Below are 24,312 nucleotides of genomic sequence, written 5' to 3'. Positions count from 1 at the left end.
AGCAGCTGTTCATTCTAAAATAGTACAAACCTGTCTCTTTATGGTTAGATTATATATTTATCATGTTTATATTTTACCTTTACTATTGAGACCTCAAGAGAGCACACATGGGAGTCTCCCTTGTTTTAATTCCACACTAATCTTGGGAGTTAACATTGGGCTGAAAGAGAATGATACTGTATCATCAGCATGGCTGAAACAGAGGTCTGAGCCTGAGCATTTCTCCTGTAGCAGGAAGAGATAAATGTCATTGCTCACCTTTTCCTGCAGGAATACAAATGACAAATATAAATGATATTGAAGGGTAGAGTTTCTTTCCCTTGCCTGTTAGGTAAAGTAGTAGCCAGAACCTGGCCCTCAGATCAAATTCAGTTGATTGCCCCATTATAATTAATATATTTGTAAGCTAAATTTTAATAGATGTGAGTTGGGTAGTATTTCAGCATTATTCATTGCGTGTTTCGGGCTAAAATCCATAATTTGATTTTAAAAACTGGCTTAAGAAGCTGCCAGATTTGCCTTCCTTTGTTTTTGGAGTTCTCTGAATCAGAACCTAAAAATAAGAAGACTGTTACACTTTTCATTGCATGGAACTCTGTATTTCCAAATCATTTTTGATACAGCTGGTGTGTAAAAGACCTTTTAATGAACAGACCTGTTTGCTGCCCCTTATGTTAAAAATACAGGGCTTTGGTAAGACCTGATGAAACTGGCTAAGTGCTAACATTAACATGGATAAAGGACTCTCTGGAACAACCTAGTGGTATCATCTTCTCTGTAGGATTTTTACTGTCATACCAAACCATTCTCCGAAAGTAGCCCGTGCATCTCCAAATAATTGGAAATAAAGGTCTGAAAATAAAACATGTTCTGACCATTAATGATTTTGTGATGTAAATCTGCCTAATACTCCCTTTGTTCTACCAGATTACCTTGATTTTGTATTTTCTCCTCAGGACTTTCCATTTCCAAGGTTTACGACTAGATGAAGCATTGCGATTCTACCTAGAAGCCTTTCGTTTGCCAGGAGAAGCTCCTGTGATTCAGAGGCTATTGGAAGCCTTTACGGAACATTGGCATGTATGTTTTGAAATTGTCCTATTCTTTTGTTCTTAAACAATATATTAAGTAATTAAATTGGGATGAAGAATACTTTTCTGTATACTTACTTTTACCATTGTGGAAAAGAATAGCTGATTTTGGTCAGGTTATATTTACTTGAAATTTTTTGGGAGGGGTGAGAAAGTTTCAACAGTGGCTGAATTCATATGTGAGCTATGATTTATTACCAAAACACAACAAAAATCAGCCAAAATCAAACAAACCACATTATAGTTTAGCATTCTGTGTGAATTGTCTATTTGAAAAATATCCAAAACTAGCACCAAGATGGTAAATGATAAACTGAAATGGAAATAATATAACAATGGAAACTGGGACAACACTCACATGCTGAAAAATGGTATGAGTAGAGGTTAGATACTATTTTTACTTGAAAGTAAGACTAAGTTTTTCCTTCCTGAAATCAGCTGTGAATGGAGTTGGAGTGGTTGTCATAATGTTACATTCTCTGAGATAATACAGGAAAGTACTGTTGAAAGTAAGCAAATATGTAAGAGACATAAATGTGAGGTTATCTGTTGCAAATATCAAAGGCAATAAAAAGATGTACAAGATTAGAAGTTCTCTGTGTATTTACCTGGAAGTAAGAACACACAACTCAATTGAATTTACTATAAACTTACTGCAACCTAAATACGATTCCTTTATACTTGCAACTTAGTACATAGGGCTATTACCCTGTTTCTTGGTTGCAAACAAATGAGAAAAAAACGTATCAATGTCTGAGGAAAGTTTTTCCCAGTTTCTATTCCAGTTTGTAACTTGGGCTAAACAGATCTATCCTCAATGTTTTGGTTTGAGTCCACAAACCTGTGGACTCAATGGATTTATTAAAGAATAAATAAGTCTTAACTTCGCTGAGCTGACTTCTGCATTCTCTGTATGCAAGGGAATAGTTTCTGTGAGAAAGAATGTGTACATATAGATGGGGAACTAATAATTTTACAAAAAGTTACATTACTTTACAGACAATTAATGTTAATTTATAATCAATAATCAATATTAATTTAATTTTGGTCTTTGTCCTGCCTTTTTATTTTGGAGTGTGGCCTATGGTAGTTCATATATATACACATGCACACACATATCCAGTTGGGTGATATACACAAATTTGGTAGGGGGAAATATTCTCCAAGATTGGTTTTAGTGAGAATTGGCAATCCTCGATGAACAAACTTTGGTAGGAAAGCTGGGTAATGTATGAGACCTTTTTGTGTGGATTTATAGACTTTCTATTTACTCTTTCTTTTTAGAGCAGAGTGGCTTAAATTTGTGTCATTTTCCTTTTAGTTAAATACAATATTATAGTTTCATTATATTGGATCTGATTTCCATTCTCACTCTCCTTTTCAGAAATCAAATGGGACTCCATTTGCTAATAGTGATGCCTGTTTTGCTTTGGCCTATGCAGTTATCATGCTGAATACTGACCAGCACAATCATAATGTTCGCAAGCAGAATGTACCTATGACATTAGAGGTGAGATATTTCTTCTTCATAGGATCTGCTAACCTGAATATCTTGTTTTTTCTGATGTCTCAGGCTTTATTAAGATTTATATTTGCACCTTCAGCTTTCTTGCTCCTGTTTCTATGCTTTTTTCTCTTGAATTTTCAGTAGCTTAGAAACTAATCCCAAAACAATCTTCCAAAGATATTCCTTCTGCATTTCATAATAAAGTATTCAAAATACAATAAAGCTAATTTGCAGAATTCAGAATGTATCAGAACGTAATGCTGTACTTTCTCTCACTGCTAATTACAGGAATTCCGAAAAAATCTGAAAGGAGTAAATGGTGGCAAAGATTTTGACCAGGACATGTTAGAAGATATATATTATGCTATCAAGTAAGTGTTTTATATTTACCTTTGGAAGGAGAGAGTTATCAGAGCAATCTTAGTACATTTGCTACAATGTAGTTTAACAACTGATCATTTAATGTTTTTGTATTCATCTCTGATAGAAATGAAGAGATTGTGATGCCAGAAGAGCAGACAGGTTTAGTAAAAGAAAACTATGTATGGAGTGTGTTGTTGCATCGTGGAGCCACTGATGAAGGAATCTTCCTGCATGTTCCACCTGGCAGCTATGATCATGACCTCTTTGCTATGACCTGGGGACCTACTGTTGCAGCCCTTTCCTATGTTTTTGACAAAAGCTTAGATGAAACAATAATCCAGAAGGCTATTTCTGGTTTCAGGTAACTCTCCTTCACAGCCTGCAACATTATTTTATATCCCATGTCCTTATTTTGACCAAAAAACTTTGATGTTAAGGAAATCTTGCTGATATTTTCCATAAAAAGGCATACAGTATTTGACTCCAGTGAATACATATGAATAGATATGCAAGAATGGAAAATGGACGTTGAGGTAGTATTTGTGTTTTGGCGGACAGAATTGTATTTTCTGAATGCCATCTACTATTATCATCATTGCAATGATTATTGTATTTAATCCACGATTAATCGTGGATTAAATACAATAATCATTGCAATGATGATAATAGTCATCAGTTTGCCCATCATTAACACATACATGGTATCATTTGAAAGTTACCTGCTTGATTTGAACAAGTCTTTTTGTATCACAGGAAAATAATGTGAAGGATCTGGAGAATCTAGAAACATTCACTGTGGTTTCTCTTACAGTGTTATGATTTGTCTTTCAGAAAATGTGCCATGATATCTGCTCATTATGGCCTCAGTGATGTTTTTGACAACCTCATAATTTCTCTTTGTAAATTCACAGCCCTCAGCAGTGAGGTAAGTCTTCAAATGGAGACAGGTAGATAATTTAAATTTAATCACAGTTAATGAAGAAGACTGATTCATATATGAATATATACCACTTTATTACTTAATACTTAACCAGCAGTGAGCTGACCCCAGTAAATGGCTCAATATTTGAAATTATTTCAGTGCTATATACATATCAGATTCAAATGGGAAGATGGAAATTAAACTACAATTAAACCATGTTACTTGCAACAGAATACTTTCATGGCAATACTCATGAACAAGCCTGACAGGTTAGTCCAGGGTTTTCAAACTTGATGGCATCAGTGACCCCCAAAATGACAAATGCATTTGTGTGCCTCTTCCCCATCCTCAGTAAAATCAGTGATTTTATTGTGGCTAGGGTTGAGGTAGTAACGGTGTATTTGTCATAATAATACCCAAATATTTTACTTTTTTCTCAATCTTAAAACCAGTTTTCTTCATCAGTTTGATTTGATTTTCTATTTTCATATTTTTTGTTAGCATCTTCATCTTCTGATTATTAATCTGAAAACTTGCTAGCATGCCAAAGTCCTTTAAGTCTCCCATTAATGTTTCCACTCCCTCTAGTGCAGCCTTTCTCAACTTTTTGACCCTGGGTGAACCCTTGAAATATTTTTCAGGCCTCAGGGAACCCCTGCACATTCAGGCTCAAATATAGGCCAGAAATTACAAAATAGTTATATTCGTTTCATCTGTAGGCCTGCGTATATGTATTAAGTGTTCTTAAAGTAAAAATAAAGAATGAAACTTACCTCTTTAATGTGAAGTTGCCCAAATTTGAAATGATTTTTTAAATAAATTGTGATCTCCCAGGGAACCCCTAGTGACCTCTTGTGGAATCCTAGGGTGCCACAGAACCCTGGTTGAGAAACCTGCTCTGGGGGATCTTCCAGACTAACACCAGGTCATCCACAGAAGCCTTTAAGTTACTGTATAAGTTTCTGTTTTAATCTTAACTCCCACAATTCTCTCATCAGTACCCCAAGAACTAAAATAAACAAGAGTGGAGACAGCTGGTATCCTTGTCTTGTTCCTTTTTGAATCTCTTTTTTTTCAAATAATTTTATTAAGGATTACAGTTAAAAAGAATAAAAACTACACAAACTACAAAAATATAAATAAAGAAAAAAGAATGAAAAATATAGTGTGAGAAAGGAAAAATAACAAGAAAAAATGAGTAACTTCCCCCCTTCATCCCAACAAGTACACACAATTTAAGTAAATTTATTTATTTTTATTTATTTAAATTTGTATCACCGCCCATCTCCCCCAACTTTATCTCCATCTCTTAAGTTGCAACATATATTCTCTTCACCTGAAATCTCATCTCTTAGCTAAAAACAAAATCCAAAATCCTTATCATTCATTCCTTGTCAGCAAAAGTCCAGTAAGGGTTTTCAGATACAACTTATTATCTATCTTATCCTTGATTGAATAAGCCAACCTTATATTCCTTCCCTATCCCTTTAACAATCTTAATTCTTAACCCCTTCAAATAAAGTCCTACATCTTGATTTCTTGACATCTTTTTTTAATCCTTTCCCAAATAATCTTCCAAAACATTAGCAAGTCTGTTTTGTAAATCCAGAAGGAGGAATTCATCTTTTTTTTGGTCACTTCTCAGAAAATCCTTCAAAACTTTAACAGATCTCTTTTGTACATGCTGTCATGAGTAATGATGGCGAGCAGGAAGGGGCTCCCATCCAGGGTGGAAAACGCATGCGTAGTACTGAGGAATTAAGCAGCCATTCAAAGAGACACAGATCAGGCCCGCCTTAGCTTTTGGGGTTTATATGTCTGGGTTTTTCCCACACTTATTCAGTTTGTTAGGATTCTGTTTATGTAGCAGTAATAAACACTAGAGAACTACTCCTCGTCTCAGTGTGATACTCACTGTTAGGACACATGCAGTAAAAAAAGAATTATCCATATCACTTTTCTGGTTTGTTAGTTGTATATACTCTTTAGACATTGAAGCATCATTCTGCTTCATTTGAAAGTCCAGCACATCCTTTTCTGCATCCTTCTCATCCCTTACATTTATATCCACATTCAGATTAATTTCAAACTTATCCAAAGTATTTTGTTCTTCCATTGCATCCTTAATTGTCCATCTATCTATCATTTCCAAAAGTTTCAAAGTCCATTTGTCATAAACTTTAATAAATTTTTCATAATTTTCCATCAAACTGCTCACTGTTAAAATATCCCCCTCCATTCTTTTGTTATCCTCTAGCTCCCTCTAGTGTGCAACTTTTAAAGTCCCACAGTTCGAAAACATGCCAACTTGAGTAGATTAATAGGTACCGCTTCGGCAGGCAGGTAACAGCGTTCTGTTTAGTCATGCCGGCCACATGACCACGGAAGTGTCTACGGACAAACGCCGGCTCTTCGGCTTTGAAACGGAGATGAGCACCGCCCCCTAGAGTCGGACACAACTGGACTTAATGTCAAGGGAAACCTTTACCTTTACCTATCTTGTTTTGACTAACGAAAGGATAAAAAAAGCCCCTTTCTCATGAGAAGAATCCTTCCAAAAGTTTAAAATTTTAAGTCCAAGTCCATCTGAGCCCTTAATCCATAGTTAAACTCTCTAAACTCTATATTCAAAGCACCCTATTGCTATTTAATCCAGGAAGTAATATTTTTCAGAGCTTTTAAAATTGTAATTAAAAATTCTTTTTCTAAGAAGGCGACTCACCTAGTGAATGCAGTATAACTTGTCATTCCGAAGGGTCTTATACTTTCTAAAGCAGCAGGGAAAAAAACATAATTCCAAAGTGATTAAGAATTGAGGCTTGGTCATGCTTGCTGTCCTTAAAAAAGGCTGCATTGATGACTGCGAGCAAAGATGGTTTCTCCCTCGGCTCCCAGCCACTCAACCCACAAGCAAACCACAAAATGGCGATTCCTGCAGGTTACTCACAAGGAGCAGCTATATGGGGTCATGTGGGTTATCTCAAGATCTCCCCTGGCAGCTCAGTTCTTGCCTCCCCTGCCATCTCCATCGTAATGCCATCCTGTTACAAAAAAGGGACATCTAGCTTGTCATGGCTCTCAGCCGGAAGTCGCCGTCTCTTTTTGAATCTCACAGGGTTTTGTTAGTTCTCCATTAACAATTATTTGTGCTTTCTGTGAAGTATAAATTGATGTTACCCATTTAATAAAATTATCTCCAAGGTCCTTTTGTTTCAGAAGTCTAAACAAGAAAATCCAATTCAAATCTTCACCCTGAAGATGCTCCTTTAAATTGAATTAATAATTTTTTTAACAGCTATAACTTGGATTATATATTTTTATTTAAGATTATTGTTTTTATTGTATTTTAATGTCTACTTATTCTGGTTTTATTGTAAACCTCCCAGAGTCGCTCTTTGAGTGAGATGGGCAGTAACTAAATTCGAAACATAAAAAATTTATTTATTTATTTATTTATTATAAACAAACAAATTTATTTATCATAAATAAATAAATAAATAGTCAAAAGCCTTCTCTGCATCAAAGATCAATGCAGCTTGTTTTTCATTGTGTTGTTCCAAATACTTCAGAATATCCAAGACATTTCTAATATTATCTTGTAATTGTCTTTTAGATAAAAACCCACATTGATCTTCATGAATAAAGTCCTATAAAATTATTTTTAACCTTTCAGCCAAAATCGTGGTAAACAATTTATAGTTATTATTCAATAAAGATATTGGTCGATAAATCTTCAGTAAATATTCATCCACTTTTTCCGAGGAAATTTCTTGACCTTTATATAAAGTAGAGTAATATTGATGAAACACTTTTCACATACCTGCATTATCTGTTGTTGGAATATTTCATTCTTGTAAGTTTAATATCACTTTTTTTCTTTTTTTACATGCCAACCATTTCCCTGTTTTATTTGCAAATTCAAATTTCTTTGTTTTGCATAATTCATCTTTATTTCCATCTCTCTCACTGTTAACATGGATAATCTCACAGACCTTATCAACCAAACAGGTTTGGAATGGAAGAGGTGATAGTCAGGCCCTAAGTTGTTTAGGGCTTTATAGGAGAACACCAATGCCCTAGAATGAACCCAGTAAACAACTGGCAACTGTTGTAGTTTTTTTTAACATAGGCACCATATGATCTCTGTACCTTGCACCAGTTAGCAGCATAGCTGTCACATTTTTCATCCACGGTAGCACTTTGAAGAACAATCCCACATAGAGCACGTTGTAGTGGTCAGTATATGACGCAAAACATGAATAACGTTGCCAGTCTGACCAGTTCAGGTAATAATGCAACTAGCTCACTAGGTGTAATTGTGCAAAGCACACCTTTTTGAAGCAAATATTTGTAGCTCAGGGTTGAACTGTGGAGTCCTTGGTGCTCTCTGAGCCTTGTTGTTTTCTTGCAGACGTTTCATTGCCAGACTAGGCCACATCTTCAGTGCAAAGACGGAGTGGGCCTTGCTCTCAGTTTATATACCGTGGCTTGCCCTGCTTGTGTTGGTGGGGGTGTTGTTCTCTCCCTGGGAGTTCTTTGATTGGGCTGTTGTTTGCTGCTTGGTTGATTGCCTGAGTTCCTTGATTAGGGTGTATTGTGCTGTTTGATGGTTCATCTGGTGTTAATCCTAGTGTTGATTTTTGCATATCTGGGTGTTGATTGCTGGCAAGGGAGTGTACTGGTCTTTTGGCTTTTCTATTTTCTCTTTTGACTGGTATGTAAATGTTGTTTACCTCTATGTGTCTGTTGATGGCTGCTTTGTCTGAGTGCCAGGCTTCCAGGAATTCTCTGGCGTTTTTGGATTTGGCTTGGTTTAGGATGCTCACCATTTCCCAGTTGAAACTATGGTTGAGTCTGTCCATGTGTTGTGTCCTAACAGTCAGAAATCACGCTGAGATGAGGAGTAGGTCTCTAGTGTTTATTACTGCTACATAAAACAGAATCCTAACAAACTGAAGAAGCGTGGGAAAAACCCAGACAGATAAACCCCGAAAGTTAAGGCAGGTCTGATCTGTGTCTCTTTGAATGGCTGCTTAATTCCTCAGTACTACGCATGCGTTTTCCCCCCTGGATAGAGGCCCCCTCCTGCTCACCATCAGTACTCATGACATGTTGTGAGATTAAGGAGTTGTCATTGTGTCTTCTGACTGCTAGTTGGTGTTCGTGGATGCGCTCTGCTAGTCTTCTGCCTGTCTGTCCTACATAGTGGCTGTTACAGTCTTCGTATTGTATGTTGTAACAAGCCGGGCATACCGCTTCGGCCCATCATATCATTACCAGGGACTCCCACATATAACATAGCTAAAGAGCTTACAAAGAAACTCAGACACCACATTCTATCAACTCCCCACTACAGTGCCTCCAGAAAATCAAAAACATAAAAATAGAAGAAGATGAGATCATGGTATCATTCGACGTTACAGTTCTGTTCACATCCATAGACCCGGCACTAGCAAAAGAATCCATGGCTGCAGTTCTGCGCAACACACCTGATCTAGCCAAATACACCAAAATAGAAATACCCAGGATAATGGACCTTATCAACCTCTGCCTTACAACCTACTTTCAGTTTGATATAACCTGAGCTTCTCTCCTTCCCATCCCTGGAAAGCTGAGCAAATGCCCTTCTTCAGAAATCTGTGAATTACTCTCCAGGGTAAAAAGAGGTAATAAGTCTTTCTGTTACAACCAACATTTGTGCCTCAGGAAGATAGCACATTTCTCTTCACAGACTATCTAGTGAACAGTTTGCTGCTTCAGTCCTTCTCAGTCTCCATTCACCACCAGACATTGTTTCTTTTCGGGGCAGAGGCAGGAATCCTCTCCTTTGCAGAGCCTGTACATCCTCACTCCCTGAGCTTATGGCAGCTTTTTCTTCTAGGGATCCAGAAAGATAATCAGCAAGAAAGGCTTTTTAATCTATACTGAAGCTGTAGGGAATAAGAACTTTTCCTGAGTGGCTTGCATCTTTTCCTGAGTGGGTTATGTTTCTCCATCTCTTTGTTCCCTCTTCCTTCTATCTTCTTGGAAGCTTCTTAGTATTGTCCCTGCACAAAAATTTCTATGTCTGACCCAAGGTTTCCTTATTCTCCTTGATAAAATTGTATGGAAAATTTTGCCTTTAAGCTCTTCACCTTCTTTTCCAGGAGGACAGTCTGCCTGCACTTGCAGCCTGTATAGTTCTTGTTGTCTTTAGGGAAGAAAACAAACATGGCACCTCCTCCATAGGTCACGAGGGCAATTACTCCTGTCTGTACCGGCCTCTCCTTGACCTCCTTCACCAAACTTTTCTTTGCTGTCCCTATCCACTTCCTTTGGGAGTTGGCTTTCTTATATTTCCCCTGAAGTTGCCTCAATTAGGTCAGCAGGAAGCAATGCTTCAGTCAGACACAAAAGTTAAACTACAGAGCAATGTTCAATCAGTAGTAATCAGTCAACAATCTCTCTCCATCCTCTCCATCCTTGATTCTTCCTCTCTGTTCTGCTTTCTCTTTCTTCCTTCTCCCCAGTTGAACTCTCTTGCTAAACTCTCTCTGTTCTCCATTTGTCCACTCAGAGTTTATACAACATAGCCACAGATTCTCCAGAACAAACATGTAGTTATTTTTAACAGTTATTTGCCTGGCCAATTCAATCTGGCAGGGTTGGAGTGCTTCGGGTCCCTTCAGTTAAGCAATGCCATCTATCAGGACCCTGGAAGTGTGTCTTCTCTGTTGCAGCACCTGCCTTATGGAATGAGGTTCCCCCAAAGATCCAAACATTCCCCCTTGCTGCTGTTTCTAAGGGGCTTGAAGACCTGGCGTTTTACCCAGGCCTTTGGTGGGGATGACTGAAATCTCCTTTTAATTTAGATTGCTTTCTTTTGTTTCCATCCAGTTTGTTATTCTGCCATCTCTACTCTTTTTTGTTTCTTGTTTTTATTGTCATGTTTTTTCATGTTTTAAATCATTTGTAAGCTGCCCAGAATTGCTGGGAGTCAGGCAGCATATAATTTTTAACAATAACCTGCCTCCCCACAACATGGAAAGTTCTATCAGGCATCATAGCTGCCATATGACGGGACCATATGGGCCAGTACATGAGCACAGCTCAGAAGGGCATTGGGAACAACACCAGAGGCTCAAAACACCAGCTGCTCATAGATAGAGCAGTCTCCCGAGACTCAAGGTCTAGACAGACCAATCTGAGCACAGCCTGGATTGACTACAGGGAAGCCTATGACTCAATGCCACACACATGGATCTGTGAATGCCTGGCACTATACAAAGTCAACATGACACTCAGGACCTTCCTCAAGAACTCAGTGGGACTGTGGAAGACAACACTGGAAGTCAACTTAAGACAGCTCTGACAAGTGACCATCAAGGGCGGAATGTACCAAGGTGATGCATTGTCCCCACTGCTGTTCTGCCTAGGCTTGAACCCCCTCAGCCAGATAATCACAAGGACTGGATATGGATACATGTTCAAGAATGGAACACCATCAGTCACCTCCTCTACATGAATGACATCAGTCTGTATGCTAAGAGTGAATGAGGCATCAACTCACTGATCCACCTGACATGGTTCTACAGTGAGGACATTGGGATATAATTGGGACTGGAGAAGTATGGCCAGGTCTGAAAGAATGAGAAGCTGGAGAAGTACCAGGGCCTGAAAGAGGAACTAGAGAGGATGTGGAAAGTGAAGGCCAAAGTGGTCCCAGTGGTGGTAGGAGCACTCAGGGCTGTGAAAGTGGCTGTGAGCTGGGAAAAGGACTCCGACAGATCCCAGGAACAACATCAGAGCTCTCTGTTCAGAAGAGTGCAATGCTAGGAGCAGAACCCTCAACTCCCAGGCCTCTGGGACCTGAGATTGAGAAAGACACTTATCACCCATAGGGGTGAGAAGGCAATGTATGTATCTATGTATGTATGAATTGTCTGTAGATTCTGAATTTTATGTAGAAACAGTTTACAATGACCCAGTTCACTTAGGACTGTATACATAGCAGATAAATTGTAAAATTGCCAGCATTTCGTGAGAAGTTAAACTCAAGCCATCCTTGGCTTGAAGAGGCACATTTATGTCCTTCTGATGACGTTTTGTCCAAATGGAAGTGTCCAAATTCCTTTAAGAGTTGTTCCAGACAATGTACTGCAATACATAGGCTATGAAATTACTGAAGTATTATTTATTGTGGCGAATTTGACTAACTTTGGTCTTTCCATTTTGAGTTACTAATTTAGACCTAACCAAATTGTGATTTTTTTTAAAATGAGGATTTATTGATTTGTACCTTTCTCTTGCAGTCAATTGAGAATTTGCCAACAGTTTTTGGAAGCAATCCAAAAGCCCACATTGCAGCAAAGACTGTGTTCCACTTGGCTCATCGACATGGTGACATTTTACGAGAGGGCTGGAAAAACATAATGGAGGCAATGTTGCAGCTTTTCAGAGCAGAATTATTGCCAAAAACCATGGTGGAGGTAAAGCAAATAATGTAGATATGAGGTTAATTGGGTGAGAGGACAAGAGGATTTGCCATCCTTGGCCTTTGCTGTATATTCAGGCCAAGAAAGCCTGACATTTTTAAAATGTTCTTTGCAGAATATATTAAATGCTAGCTTAAAAATCCTATAAATTGGAAATTTGTAAGATATAAAGACCAATGATATAAAGTTATGTGTTTGAGGAACCATTCATTACCTTCTCTTTTTCATCCTTGCCTACAGGTAGTCCTCAGGTTACGACAGTAATTGGGACCAGAATTTCCATCGCTAAGTGATGCAGTTGTAAAGCACAACCACGTTGCTTAGCAAAAGCATTCCCTGCAGTCCCCATTGCCATTATTAAGCAGATCATTAAGCAAGGACCTCAGGTGACTGTGACTTGCGACTTTCTGCCAGCTTCCACCAAGCAAAGTCAATGGGGAAGCTGGCTGGAAGTCGCAAGTCACAGTCACAAGCCTTTCCTTATTAGACAACTTGAAAGCAAGTGGGTGGGTGAGAGCTGTGGGTAGGCAGGTGAGCACTATGGAGTGAAGGTGGGCGGGTGCTACAGGTGCAAATGTGGGCAGGTAGATGGTATAGGTAGGCACAAGTGCAGGCAAGCAGGTGAGTGCTATGGACAGGCGTGTGTGCAGGTGGGCGCTCTAGAGTGCGGGTGGGCAGGCGCAAATGTAGATAGGAGGGCACTATGGAGTATGAGATGCCGCTGCCACCCAGGGGCTCCTTGGGAGAAAAAAGCAGGAGCAACTTGTGACCTCCTGCTGGCTTCCCCGTTGACTTTGCTTGTGGGAAGCTGTCAGGGAAGGTTGCAAATGGTGATCATATGACTGCAGGATGCTGCAAGCATTGTAAGTGCAAGCTGGTTGCCAAGCACCTGAATTTCAATCACATGACTGTGAGGACACTGCGACGGCTGCAACTTCAAGGACCGGTTCTAAGTCCCCCTTGTTCAGTGCCATCATAACCTTGAACGGTCGCTGAATGAGTGGTCGTAACCTGAGGTCTACTTGTATTCTTGTTTTGGTGATAATGTATAGGAATCTGGAAAATTCAAGAAAGATTTTTGTTTTAATGCTGATTTATATCCATTTTGATGCTTCATCTTTGTAAACAGCATTACATGTGTGCATATGTAAGGCACATACATAGAAAGAAAAGCAATTGCAATAGCTTTCTTCACATGGAAAGTTGGGAGGGGACAGCAGCAGAGAATTGTCCAATAGGGGGCTGCATTAACCAGCAGTCTGGACTGAATACCTGGCTATCTGCTGCCAGAGAGTCCCAGTCAATAGAGTTTTCTTCTTCAAGTTCAGCTGGCATCAACACAGGACAGGAGCAGCTTAAGGCTCCAATGCAGAATTGCCTCTAGTTGGAGGCACCTCCAACTGAAGGTCCTAGTTTTGGCCTGTAAATTTAGAAACCGCTGGAAACTTACTGTGGGTAATTTCCAGTTTGGTTTGCACCCAGCAGACTCCCAGTCAATCCCTGTATCCAGATTAGAGCAAATACATACACCACTCAGTACAGCTAGCAAAAAAAAAAATAGCTTGATGTTTGTTTGTTTTATCCGTTCAATCATGTCCGATTCTCAGAGACTGCCTGGATAAGTCCCTGCAGTTTTCTTGGCAGGTTTTTCAGAAGTGGTTTGCCATTGCCTCCTTCCTAGTGCTGAGAGAAAGTGACTGGCCCAAGGTCACCCAGCTGGCTTCGTGCCCAAGGCGGGACTAGAACTCACAGTCTCCCGGTTTCTAGCCCGATGCCTTAACCACTACACCAAACTTGCTCTGTTTATTTATTAAACATCACCAAAAAAAAAAAAACCAGTTAACTGGCAAAATCAGAGATATATCAGGTAAAAGTAGGGGGAGACAAACAGCTTACCTTTTCCCACTCTCACTCTCTCTGAAAAGCCTAGAACTTTTCAGAGCCAATGGAAATAATACTAAATATAATAAAAATAAAAATAATAAAATAATTACCATTAGCATGGAGGGTCCGAAAGGGAGTGGCCTGTGGTTATTTCAGCCTAACCCTTTAATATACATGGCAGTGGTAGAAAAGAGAAGGAAAGTAAGGTAAGGCTCCTTTTGTGATCCCTCCTCTGTTCTGTACGATAAAAGAAAGGATTTGGTGGATGAGGCTGACCCACCTGAAACAACTTAGGAAAGTATCACACTCTGTTAACCTGCTTGTATAAATAACCTGCTACTTCATATAATTTAATACACCATGTATTAAGTTATATGAAGAAAAATACTTCTCTGACATGGTGTTCCAGTTAGAAAACCATCATTAAGGCCATTATATATTAAGTGCTAAGCAACAACTTTGTTTGCCTGGACATTTCAGTGGGTTAGGCTGCTCTATTTTTGTTTGTTTATTTTTGGTTTGTATATTTATTCATTTCAATTTATTTGGCCACCCAAATAAGCTAACTTCCAAGCAGCTAACTCTGGGCAGCTAACAAAATTTAAAAATCAGTTTAAAAAAAACCTGTTCACAGTAATATACATTTTAGTGGTGGTCTTCAAATGGGCAGGACTGTTATTAAGCAACAAAGGAAATGGTCCTCTTGAGAAGGTTCAACAGAACCCCAAAACTAAAAATAGTAAGCATTGAAAGATAAAAGTAGCAACAATATTTTTAATGGCCTTTTTCAAAATTATTGTATGGCTGTGCTTCTATATTTAAAATATTTATGATGCATAAATATAGATTCTAATAATGCAATGAAAAGCAGTATTGAAATATTTTAATAAATACATTTTAAAGTAGTAATTTATTGGTTTGATCCATAGGTTGAAGATTTTGTAGATCCCAATGGCAAGATTTCTCTTCAGCGAGAGGAAACACCTTCTAATCGGTGGGTAGCCCAGATAATGCAATATAGGTAGTCCTCACTTAACAACCATTCATTCAGCAACTGTTTGACGTTACGAATGCACTGAAAATGTGACTTACAACCAGAACCCAAACATACAGCTGTTGCAGTGCCCCCGCAGTCTCGTGATCAAAATTTAGGTGCTTCGCAGCCTGCTCACACCTACAACCGCAGGGGTGCTTCAACTCCCTACACCCTCTTATCTCCCTCCCATCTCTGCCCTTTTGGCTGCCCTGCACCCTGCCTTGTGGGGCGGCAAGCAGTTCCAAAACTGTGCAGCTCTGAAGCTGCTTGCCATGCCCCAGGAAGCCACAGCGGCCTCAGCAAGCACCAGCAAGTATTTATTCCCTAGCTGCCTTCTTTCCCTGCACCAACCATTCGCCTTTTGTGCCCAGCTGCCATGGCTGCGAAGCACCTCGCTGCCTTTTGCTGTCTCCTTTTTGGACCCTTTTTGCTGCCTTTACTTTCTCCGTTTCAGACCCAGCTTCTCTGGCAAACACTTCCTACACGTGGCTCCCTCAGCTTTCGTTGAGCTGCGCTGACTTTGAAGAGCTGACTTTGGAGAGCTGATTTTGAAGGCAGCACAGCTTGCCAGAGAAGCTGGGTCCAAAAAAGAGAAAGCAAAAGCACTGGAAAGGATCCGAAAAGGTCGGTGCAGGGAACTGGGAGAGAAGGCAGCTGGGGAACAAATACTTGCTGGTGCTTGCTGGGGTGGTTGAGGCTTCCCGGGGCATGGCAAGCAGCTTCAGAGCTGCGTGATTCTGGAGCTGCTTGCTGCCCTGCAAGGCAGGGTGAAAGGCAGCCGAAAAGGCAGAGGTGGAAGGGAGATAGGCAGGTGAGGGGAGTTGGAAGCAGCCCCCTACCTTACTGAGGCTTGGGGCTTGGTGGGGCCAAGCCTGGAATGGGTTGGATTGGGGTGAGTCCTCAGCTATCAACTGGTAAAATTCACTTAACGATGGCAGGGGGAATTGCTGGGGTTGCAGTTGCTAAGTGATGTGGTCACATGACATCTTGCTTTACAACCACATTGCTTAGCGACAGAAATTCCAGTCCCAATTGTGGTCATTAATCAAGGACTACCTGTAGACTGGTGGAAAAAAAGCCTGAACTTCTATAGTTACATGTAAAGCTGTTAATTATTAGAAAATATAGATGGAATCTATATTCTATAGTGCAAATTGCTCTTAATTAGGTTCTAGCCAGCAGTCATGACTTTTTGTCCATCTCATAGTTTTTCCTCTACACCCAATATTCTATGTCTCCTGAGGATGTTTTGTCCCCATTGTGATGTTTGAGATTCCCCCATACCTCAGTCATTTTGTAATTATCTTTTTATACATTTGCAATCCTTGTACTTCTAATACAGGTAGTCCTCGACTTACAATCATTTGTTTAGTGACAGTTTGAAGTTATGACAGTGCTGAACGAATGGTGGTTACAACTGATCCTTAGAGTTATGGTTGTCCCAGCACCCCTGTGGTCATGTGATTGTGATCTTGGCACTTGGTGACCTGTTCGCACTTCGATTGCCAAGCACCCCATATGATTGCCATTTGCAACCTTCCCTGCTGGCTTCCCCAGAAAGTCAATGGGGAAGCTGACAGGGAAGGTTGCAAGTTGCTGGGGTAAGTTTCTCCCACCCACGCACCCTCCCCACCCTTATGCTGCATTGGCCACTCGCACAAACCCCCCACACCTCTTGGACCCACGTCACACCTCTGTACATCCTCCCTGACCCTTGCGCACTCCCTTGCACCCTCCCCGACCCATGCAGCACCCCCGCGCACCCTCCCAGCACCCCTCACTCTCTCCCCCACCCGGCAGCAGCCCCTTACTTGCCTGCCGGCCTGGGACTTGCAACTTCCTGCCGGTTTCTCCACTGACTTTGGTTGTGGGAAGCCGGCAGGAGTCTTACCTGACAACCATGGGATTCAGTTAACTGTGGCAACCGGGACTGCAAGGAATGCCGTCACTAAGTGATGCGGTCGTGCTTTACTTGACATCTCTCTTGAGAATAAATGGGAGCTTTTTGGCTGCATTAGGATTGGGACTCTGATACTGTTTGCATAGTTTCTCCTCCCTCCATATATTTAAGCATTCTTTCTTTTGTAGTGGTGAGTCTACAGTGTTAATTTTTGTTAATTGGCTGACACTCAGTGGCACAGAACAATCTGGTATAAGAGGACCATCCACAGAGAATCAAGAAGCAAAGAAAATGGCCCTGGAATGTATAAAGGTAATTTGGGTTCAGTTAAAAGATAAATGCATATAAACTAGAACATCAAATCTTCAATCCACTGAGTAATCAAGCCCATAAATTTATCTTTCCATTGTTGAAGGACAGATTTCTTTGCAATGAGAAGAAAGTGATGAATCTGTTTCTGTTGTTCAACTGTCAGTGTCCATATTCAAAAGAATATTGACATCTGAAAATATTAAACCATGCCTCAAAGTCAAATTATTATGTGTAATTACATCTTCCCAGAATGTAACTGTTTTAGAAGACTGGAAATAGATATTTTAATTGTTATTTTCATTGCATTTCCAACAACACGGTGATTTACTCATTCCTTTTTTTATGCAGATGCAGTGGGGTCCAGTAAGCCTGAAATACTGTTGACTGAATATGCTATAAGTTGTTTTGAAATGTTTTATACAGACATTGAGACAGTTTCCCATTATTTAAACAAAATGCAGATCTCTTTGTTTCATTCAGTCTTTAACATTTCCATATCATACTAATTTATCAGTAACAAGTACTTTTGAAGACTACTGTGGGCATTTTTGTCTCATAAGAAAATGCCACTAGTCCAAATGGAGATATTGATAGATGTTGTGGTTAAAATAAATATGTGCCAGATATATTCATACAAATATCATGATCATGTATGTTAATTACTAATATAAATGTATACATACATATGTAATAGTCATGTATGCATACATATTACAGATATACCTCGTTTAACAACTGCCTTGTTTAGTGACCATTCAAAGTTACATCATAAAGTAACTTTATGACTGGTCCTCACATTTACGACCATCACAGTGTCCCAGCAGTCATGCGATCGAGATTTTGGCACTTTGCAACCGGTGGGCATTTATGACTGTCACAGTGTCCCACAGTCATGTGATTGCCATTTGTGTATTTCACAGCTGGCTTCCAACAACTAGAGTCAATTGAGAAGCCAGCAGTAAAATTGCAAGTCGCGGTCACGTGATGTCTTACTTAATGACCGCATCGCTTAGCGATGAGTTGCTGGTCCCAATTGTGATACTTAAGAGAAGACTGCCTGTAGTAATATAATAATAATACCACCATCACCACCTTTGGGTGGGAGCTCAAGGTGGGTATGGCAATAAAAATGTTTTATCTTTTGTCAGGGAACCTTGTGTCATTCCTCTATTGTTCTGATTAATGGCAGACAGGAAAAACAGCATAGTTGGATGTTTTTAACATGAAATTTAACAGCTTTCACTCTGATTCGGGAAAAAGATATTTATAATGGATTTTATCATCAGTAGATGATAGCACTAAACAAATGAAAAAAAGAGCCAACATTAAGTTCTTTAGAAGCCTCCATACCTTAAGTGCTACAATACATTTTTAGATATATTGGACAGGTATATTTGTTTGATTTATATATTTTGTTTTATTTGTATTTGTTACAGTTCATAGTCCTTTCAACAAACTATGCTCCTTAATTGCTTAAGAAAAAGATGCTGGGTTCAAACCAAGAGGTCCTTCGCCCTAAAAATTAGTATGGGGTATTAATAAAGAGGCAATATATTCTAGAACTGTTCGTGGACACTTGTACATTCTTGCACTATGTACATTCTACAAGGTCTGCCTTGCGAGATTAATAATTTGTCTCCTAATGCAGTCCCTTTTAATTTTCCCTTTATAGCAATGTGATCCAGAGAAGTTAATCACTGAGAGCAAGTTTCTGCAACTTGAGTCCCTGCAGGAATTAATGAAGGTGAGGTTTGAGTTAGCCTTTCAGGAAGATTGGAAATATGAGGGCATGACTGGCTTAAACCAGTTGCAGAGATTTGAGAAAGCTTACTGCGAGTAATGAGATTTCATTGCACTTTTTAGGTGGGTATTATATTGCTTAGTTATCAAAATAAGAAAATATTGCCAGCTTCTTGAAGTTCTGTCCCCCTAGAAATTCTTTGGAGCTATATTGTCTCATTTTGGTTTCATTTTCCTTCAGAAATATGGGATTACCATGCTTAGCTTTCTACCAGTAATCCAAACTGGGATCCTTGAGTATGATAGTATTTCTATTTAGTATTTTGGGGGATGATCCTACGTATCCTTTACAGGTAGTCGTGTTTTAGCGACTGCCTTGGACAACAACTGTCCGCAGTTACGACAGTGATGAAAGAGTAACATTGCGACCAATGCCCACATTTATGACCTTCGCTGCATCTCCCCCTCAGTCACATGTTCGCCATTACAGTCAGTTAGTGCCTGACCCGTTTTTTTCTCTTTTCCCTTCCTCGCAGAGCGGAGAGATTGCCCAAACAAGCTATCTCTTCCGGAGCTGTTTTTCTCCACAGTGCAGTGCAGCACAGCAAGTGCTAACCACAAGTTAACAGGCTCAGCTCTGTGACTGTAATTCACAGATCAGAAACCTCCTCCCCCTGCTACTCCCTGAAATTGACAAGACCCTAATTAGTTTCTCACTAAAGACTTTTGTTTGCCTCCTAAGCAGAGCTGCAGCATGCTAGGCAAACAGCTGGCTGGATGTGTATCCCCCATTGTATGCCTGCTTACTGTCTTGTAATCCTTTCCAATGAATATAAATACAAACATTAATGCTATTCTTGCTAATTATCCCAGTGCCAGGGTGAGCATTCCAAAGGGTGGGGGAGTGGGGAAAAAGGGCTATAAGATTTGCCCTTTAACCCGGTTTCCTTATGAGTCAAGTTCCAGAAACCTTCCCCACCATTTGGGCTTACCCATCTTTTTGGGGTTGTATCCTTCTGATGCTGTAAAGCAAAGAAAAGCTGAGGTAAAAATCATAAGCACAGTTGCGGTCGTGTGATTTTTCACTTAGTGAGCACTTTGTTTAACAATGGAGTTTCCAGTCCCAAATGCAGTTACTAAATGAGGACCACCTATATGTTTTTCCTGCTCTGGAATATATACAGAAGAGATATAACTTATTCAAATGGCTGTGCATTGGGATGTAGGTCAAAGATACTTAAACTCCTGGAATTGTTTATAGTAGCACTCTACATACTACAGCTTGAAGTCTTAGTGCCACACTAAGATGGACATGTATCACAAGAACTAATTCTCTTATCTCTCAAGATCCTAAATCTAATTAGAATGCATTGTGCAATAGACATTTTTCAATAAAATCTGTATTTACTAATGCCAGTCTGCATCAAAGCCAGATGGTCTTGCCAGAGTTGAGTCAAAGTTGGTTCCTCCCTATCCAGACCCCCACAGCCTCCAGGCACTCGGTCAGCACCACAACAGCATCACCTGCCTGGCCAGGGGTGGAGATGTGCAACTGGGTATCATCAGCATACTGATGATACTGCACCCCATGTCAGCGAATGACTTCACTCAGCAATTTCATGTAAATGTTAAGAGGAGAGGAGAGAGACCTGAGCCCTAGGTCTCAACCTCTCTCCCCCCTACCATTGCCAACTGAAACTGGCCAAGGAGAAAGGAGGAGAATCACCTCCCACTCCCAGTCCTCAAACCTGGCTCAGAGGGATATCACTGCCGCTGAAAGATCCAGGAGGGCCAAGATGGTTGTACCATCCCCTCCAAAGGACATCTGCAAATGAGACCAATGCTGTCTCGGTTCTGTACCCCAGCCTGAACCCAGACTGAAAAGGGTCCAGATAATCTGCTTCATGACCCTCTGTGGCTGAGCACCAACCACCCTCTCAACAACCTTCCCTAAAAATGGAAGGGTGGAGACTAAATTAAAGTTGTCTAGACCTATTGATGCCCTCTTGAGAAGGAGGTGCACCCCTGCCTCCTTCAAGACAGACTGTCCTGCAAAGAGGCATTAACCACTGCTTGGATCGAACCACATGCCACCACCCAGGTGGCCTTAACCAATCAGGAGGGGCATGAGTCCAGAACACAGGTGACCAAACTCACAGCCATGAGGACCCTGTCCACTTCCTCGGGACTAACCAACTTGAACTCCTCCCAAATAGCAGGGCTCATTTGTGTCTCAGTCACTTCCAAAGGATCTGTCCAGCCAGAGTCCAACACTGAGTGAACTTGAGCGGCTTTCTCTAGCAGATGCTAAGAATATTCCTCACAGCAGTCCTGTAAGAGTTCCCCTAACTCCTCCTTACCCAAGAGGGACCTGGTCACCCATCGATGCTGGTTTATGATGCTTTTATGCTGTTGAGATTATGAAGTTTTTAAAATGTATTTGATTATAGTGAGCTGCCAGTGTCTTAAAATTGGAGCGGCAGACAAATATTGTTATAAATAAATGTATAATATTATGCCTACAAAACTTGTTTGATTTTTCATTTCCATGACCATTGCAGCAGCAGCAGCAGCAAAAAAGGCTTTTGAGGAGACAATAGGGACGTGTAGATTTACTTTATAATGTCTGTTCCCACTTCATACCAATTTTTAAATATGTGAATATTCTCTGGCTGCTTCAGGCTCTCATATCTGTGACTCCTGATGAGGAAACCTATGATGAAGAAGACTGTGCTTTCTGTTTGGAGATGCTTCTGAGGATTGTGCTGGAAAATAGGTGAGTCATATAGATGCCCATTTCACCTCTCAGCATGACAAAAAATGTTGAGAACTTCCAATTCTCCTTGACAGAGTTCTCTAACCGGAGACTCAGGGATAAATTGTCAGGCTGAAGAATATAGCAAATGGCAATCAGGTTTGTTTATCTCATTCTTAATGTCATGGAGAAAATCTATATGGTCACTAAGAGTTGATGATGACTTGTTGGCACATAATCATTCTTAATGGGAGAACTGATGGTGAGCTTACTTACTAGGACAGATAACTTCTGCTTGATCTCCTCCAATCTGTCCCCATATGTGACCCACTTCTTAGTGTGAAGCTGACCAGAAAGTGATCTCTTCCCACTAATTATAAAATTAGCAACAACAGTCACCATATAACATAAGGACTTGGGCTAATTTCCACTTATAAAAGAACCATAGGTGCATATAGTCCAGTAAGATTGCATATTGATTGATTGTCCAAGACCAAGTCACAGAATTTTAAAAAGACAGCACACCATTAATACATGAATAAGTGTGTGTGTACGTGTATCTTACATACATACACTTAATACATGTATTAATGGTGTGCTGTCTTTTACACACACACACACACACAGAAGGGAGAAACCCTATAAAGTTAACATTGCATAGAAGGGATGAAATGGTTCCTATAAGCTAAGACTTTAAATGAAAATTTCACTACTGCCTTTGGATACACTTGGGTATTGGTCATTTAATAAGAATACCTCAAATACCTCAATTTCCTCACCATGAGTAGAATTTATCAACTAAAGGGCAGGTCTATTAGCTCTAATTGCCAGTGTGTATACAGAGGGCATCGTATTAAAACCTTGTACTAAAAATCAGGATAAAAAGCCCTCCTCGATCAACCAACTAATAATGTCTCTCAAGAAGAATTCCTAGCTAGGTAATATATGGTAAGAACAGATACTGTCTCTTTAATTTATAAGGAACTGAATGTAATTAATGATAAATTGGACTTTCTTTAAAGTCTGCAACCATCCAAAAGTAACCCTATGTAACCCTATAATGATTAAGAAAATGAACATCAAATGTTCTACAAACAATTCAAGAGATATTCAATACATCCTCCAACCATCTCAAGTCATGCTTACCATTTGTAATAATGGTTATAAATGAATGCTGAATGCTAATAAATGCTCATACATACATACATATAGGACCCGAGATTGAGGAAGATACATACCACCCATAGGGGTGAGAAGGGAATTTTTTATATAGAGTTCTGGAATGGCTAAGTCAAAGCCCAGATCAAGATGCTATGGGATGATTTGAAACAGGCTATGCATGTTCATATCGCTGAAAAAATTCTGCATGGAGGAGTAGGAAAAATTCTTCCCAGCTGATGTTAGAGAGTGGCAGACAGTTATAAGAAATGCCTCCTTGAGGTTGTTTCTGCCAAAGGGGGTAATACCAGGAATTAGAGCCAAGGATGTGCTTATTTTTTCCACAGAAGGAAATGGCATAAAGTATATGTTATCTTTTTGTTGAATAAATGATTGAAAAGTCCATTTCTCTCCTTAAAGGCCCTCATCCCCCCTCCACTCCATAGCTCTGTTTCCTTATTCAGGATAATTAATTCTTCCAGTGTGCCTATACTGGTAACATTCTAACTAGAGCTCCTTTTCCATCTTAGAAAGAACTTACCTTTAATGCTTTTCTCCTCCCACTTACATACTGAGGCATTATTTGGATCTCTAGTTTTCACTTAGAGTACATGACAGGCAAGATTATTGAGCTCTAAGAAAAGAGGCAAGCTGGCATAATGTCAAGTTATATTATTGGAGCTGCTCAAAAGATTCAGGACACATGCTCAGGTGCTCCCCTTCCCTAAGAAAGCCTATGCTTGGGTTTATCTTTTTCTCACAATACTCTTTCCCTTTCCCTCTAGGGATCGTGTGACTTTTGTCTGGCAGGCAATGCGAGATCACATTTACCATTTGTGTGTTAATGCTATGGAATACTGTTTTCTGGTGGAAAGAGCAGTAGTGGGACTGTTGAGACTGGCAATCCGACTTCTGCGCAGAGAAGAAATAAGTGCCCAGGTAAATGCAGCTCTGTCTGATGTGTCAGTTTTCTGAAGGGGCTGATTTCATGGTGTCTCTGCAGTGTTAGTTCCTTTGTCATCTTTATGGTCATGATTCATACTCATGGGCTCTGCACCTACACAGTAAATTATTGAGAATGTTCCAATGCTAATAGTGTCATCTGCCCATAACATTAAGGGTAAGCCATTTCTTTTCGTTCTTTTTTGACCATTACAGGAAAAGTATTTC

At 39.9% G+C, this 24,312-nt stretch overlaps 1 protein-coding gene across 8 annotated transcripts in view; it reads left to right on the top strand.

Moving 5' to 3' along the window:
- Nucleotides 1–24,312, top strand: part of GBF1 (golgi brefeldin A resistant guanine nucleotide exchange factor 1) — a 210,712-nt gene that overhangs the window by 131,190 nt on the left and 55,210 nt on the right. For all 8 annotated transcript variants that reach the window (XM_063307612.1, XM_063307608.1, XM_063307610.1 and 5 more), the window contains 11 exons: nucleotides 957–1,080; nucleotides 2,476–2,601; nucleotides 2,887–2,969; nucleotides 3,086–3,322; nucleotides 3,793–3,886; nucleotides 12,175–12,351; nucleotides 15,171–15,235; nucleotides 17,366–17,489; nucleotides 19,162–19,233; nucleotides 21,911–22,005; nucleotides 23,928–24,081. In XM_063307612.1, coding sequence (XP_063163682.1) covers nucleotides 957–1,080; nucleotides 2,476–2,601; nucleotides 2,887–2,969; nucleotides 3,086–3,322; nucleotides 3,793–3,886; nucleotides 12,175–12,351; nucleotides 15,171–15,235; nucleotides 17,366–17,489; nucleotides 19,162–19,233; nucleotides 21,911–22,005; nucleotides 23,928–24,081 — 1,351 coding nt within the window. The remainder of the gene's footprint in view (nucleotides 1–956; nucleotides 1,081–2,475; nucleotides 2,602–2,886; nucleotides 2,970–3,085; nucleotides 3,323–3,792; nucleotides 3,887–12,174; nucleotides 12,352–15,170; nucleotides 15,236–17,365; nucleotides 17,490–19,161; nucleotides 19,234–21,910; nucleotides 22,006–23,927; nucleotides 24,082–24,312) is intronic.

The sequence above is a fragment of the Candoia aspera genome, chromosome 6 (genome assembly GCF_035149785.1).
Source record: "Candoia aspera isolate rCanAsp1 chromosome 6, rCanAsp1.hap2, whole genome shotgun sequence".
In the NCBI taxonomy this organism is placed as follows: Eukaryota; Metazoa; Chordata; class Lepidosauria; order Squamata; family Boidae; genus Candoia; species Candoia aspera.
The sequence above is the reverse complement of the archived record's forward strand: the minus strand, read 5'-3'. Positions and strand labels throughout refer to the sequence as shown.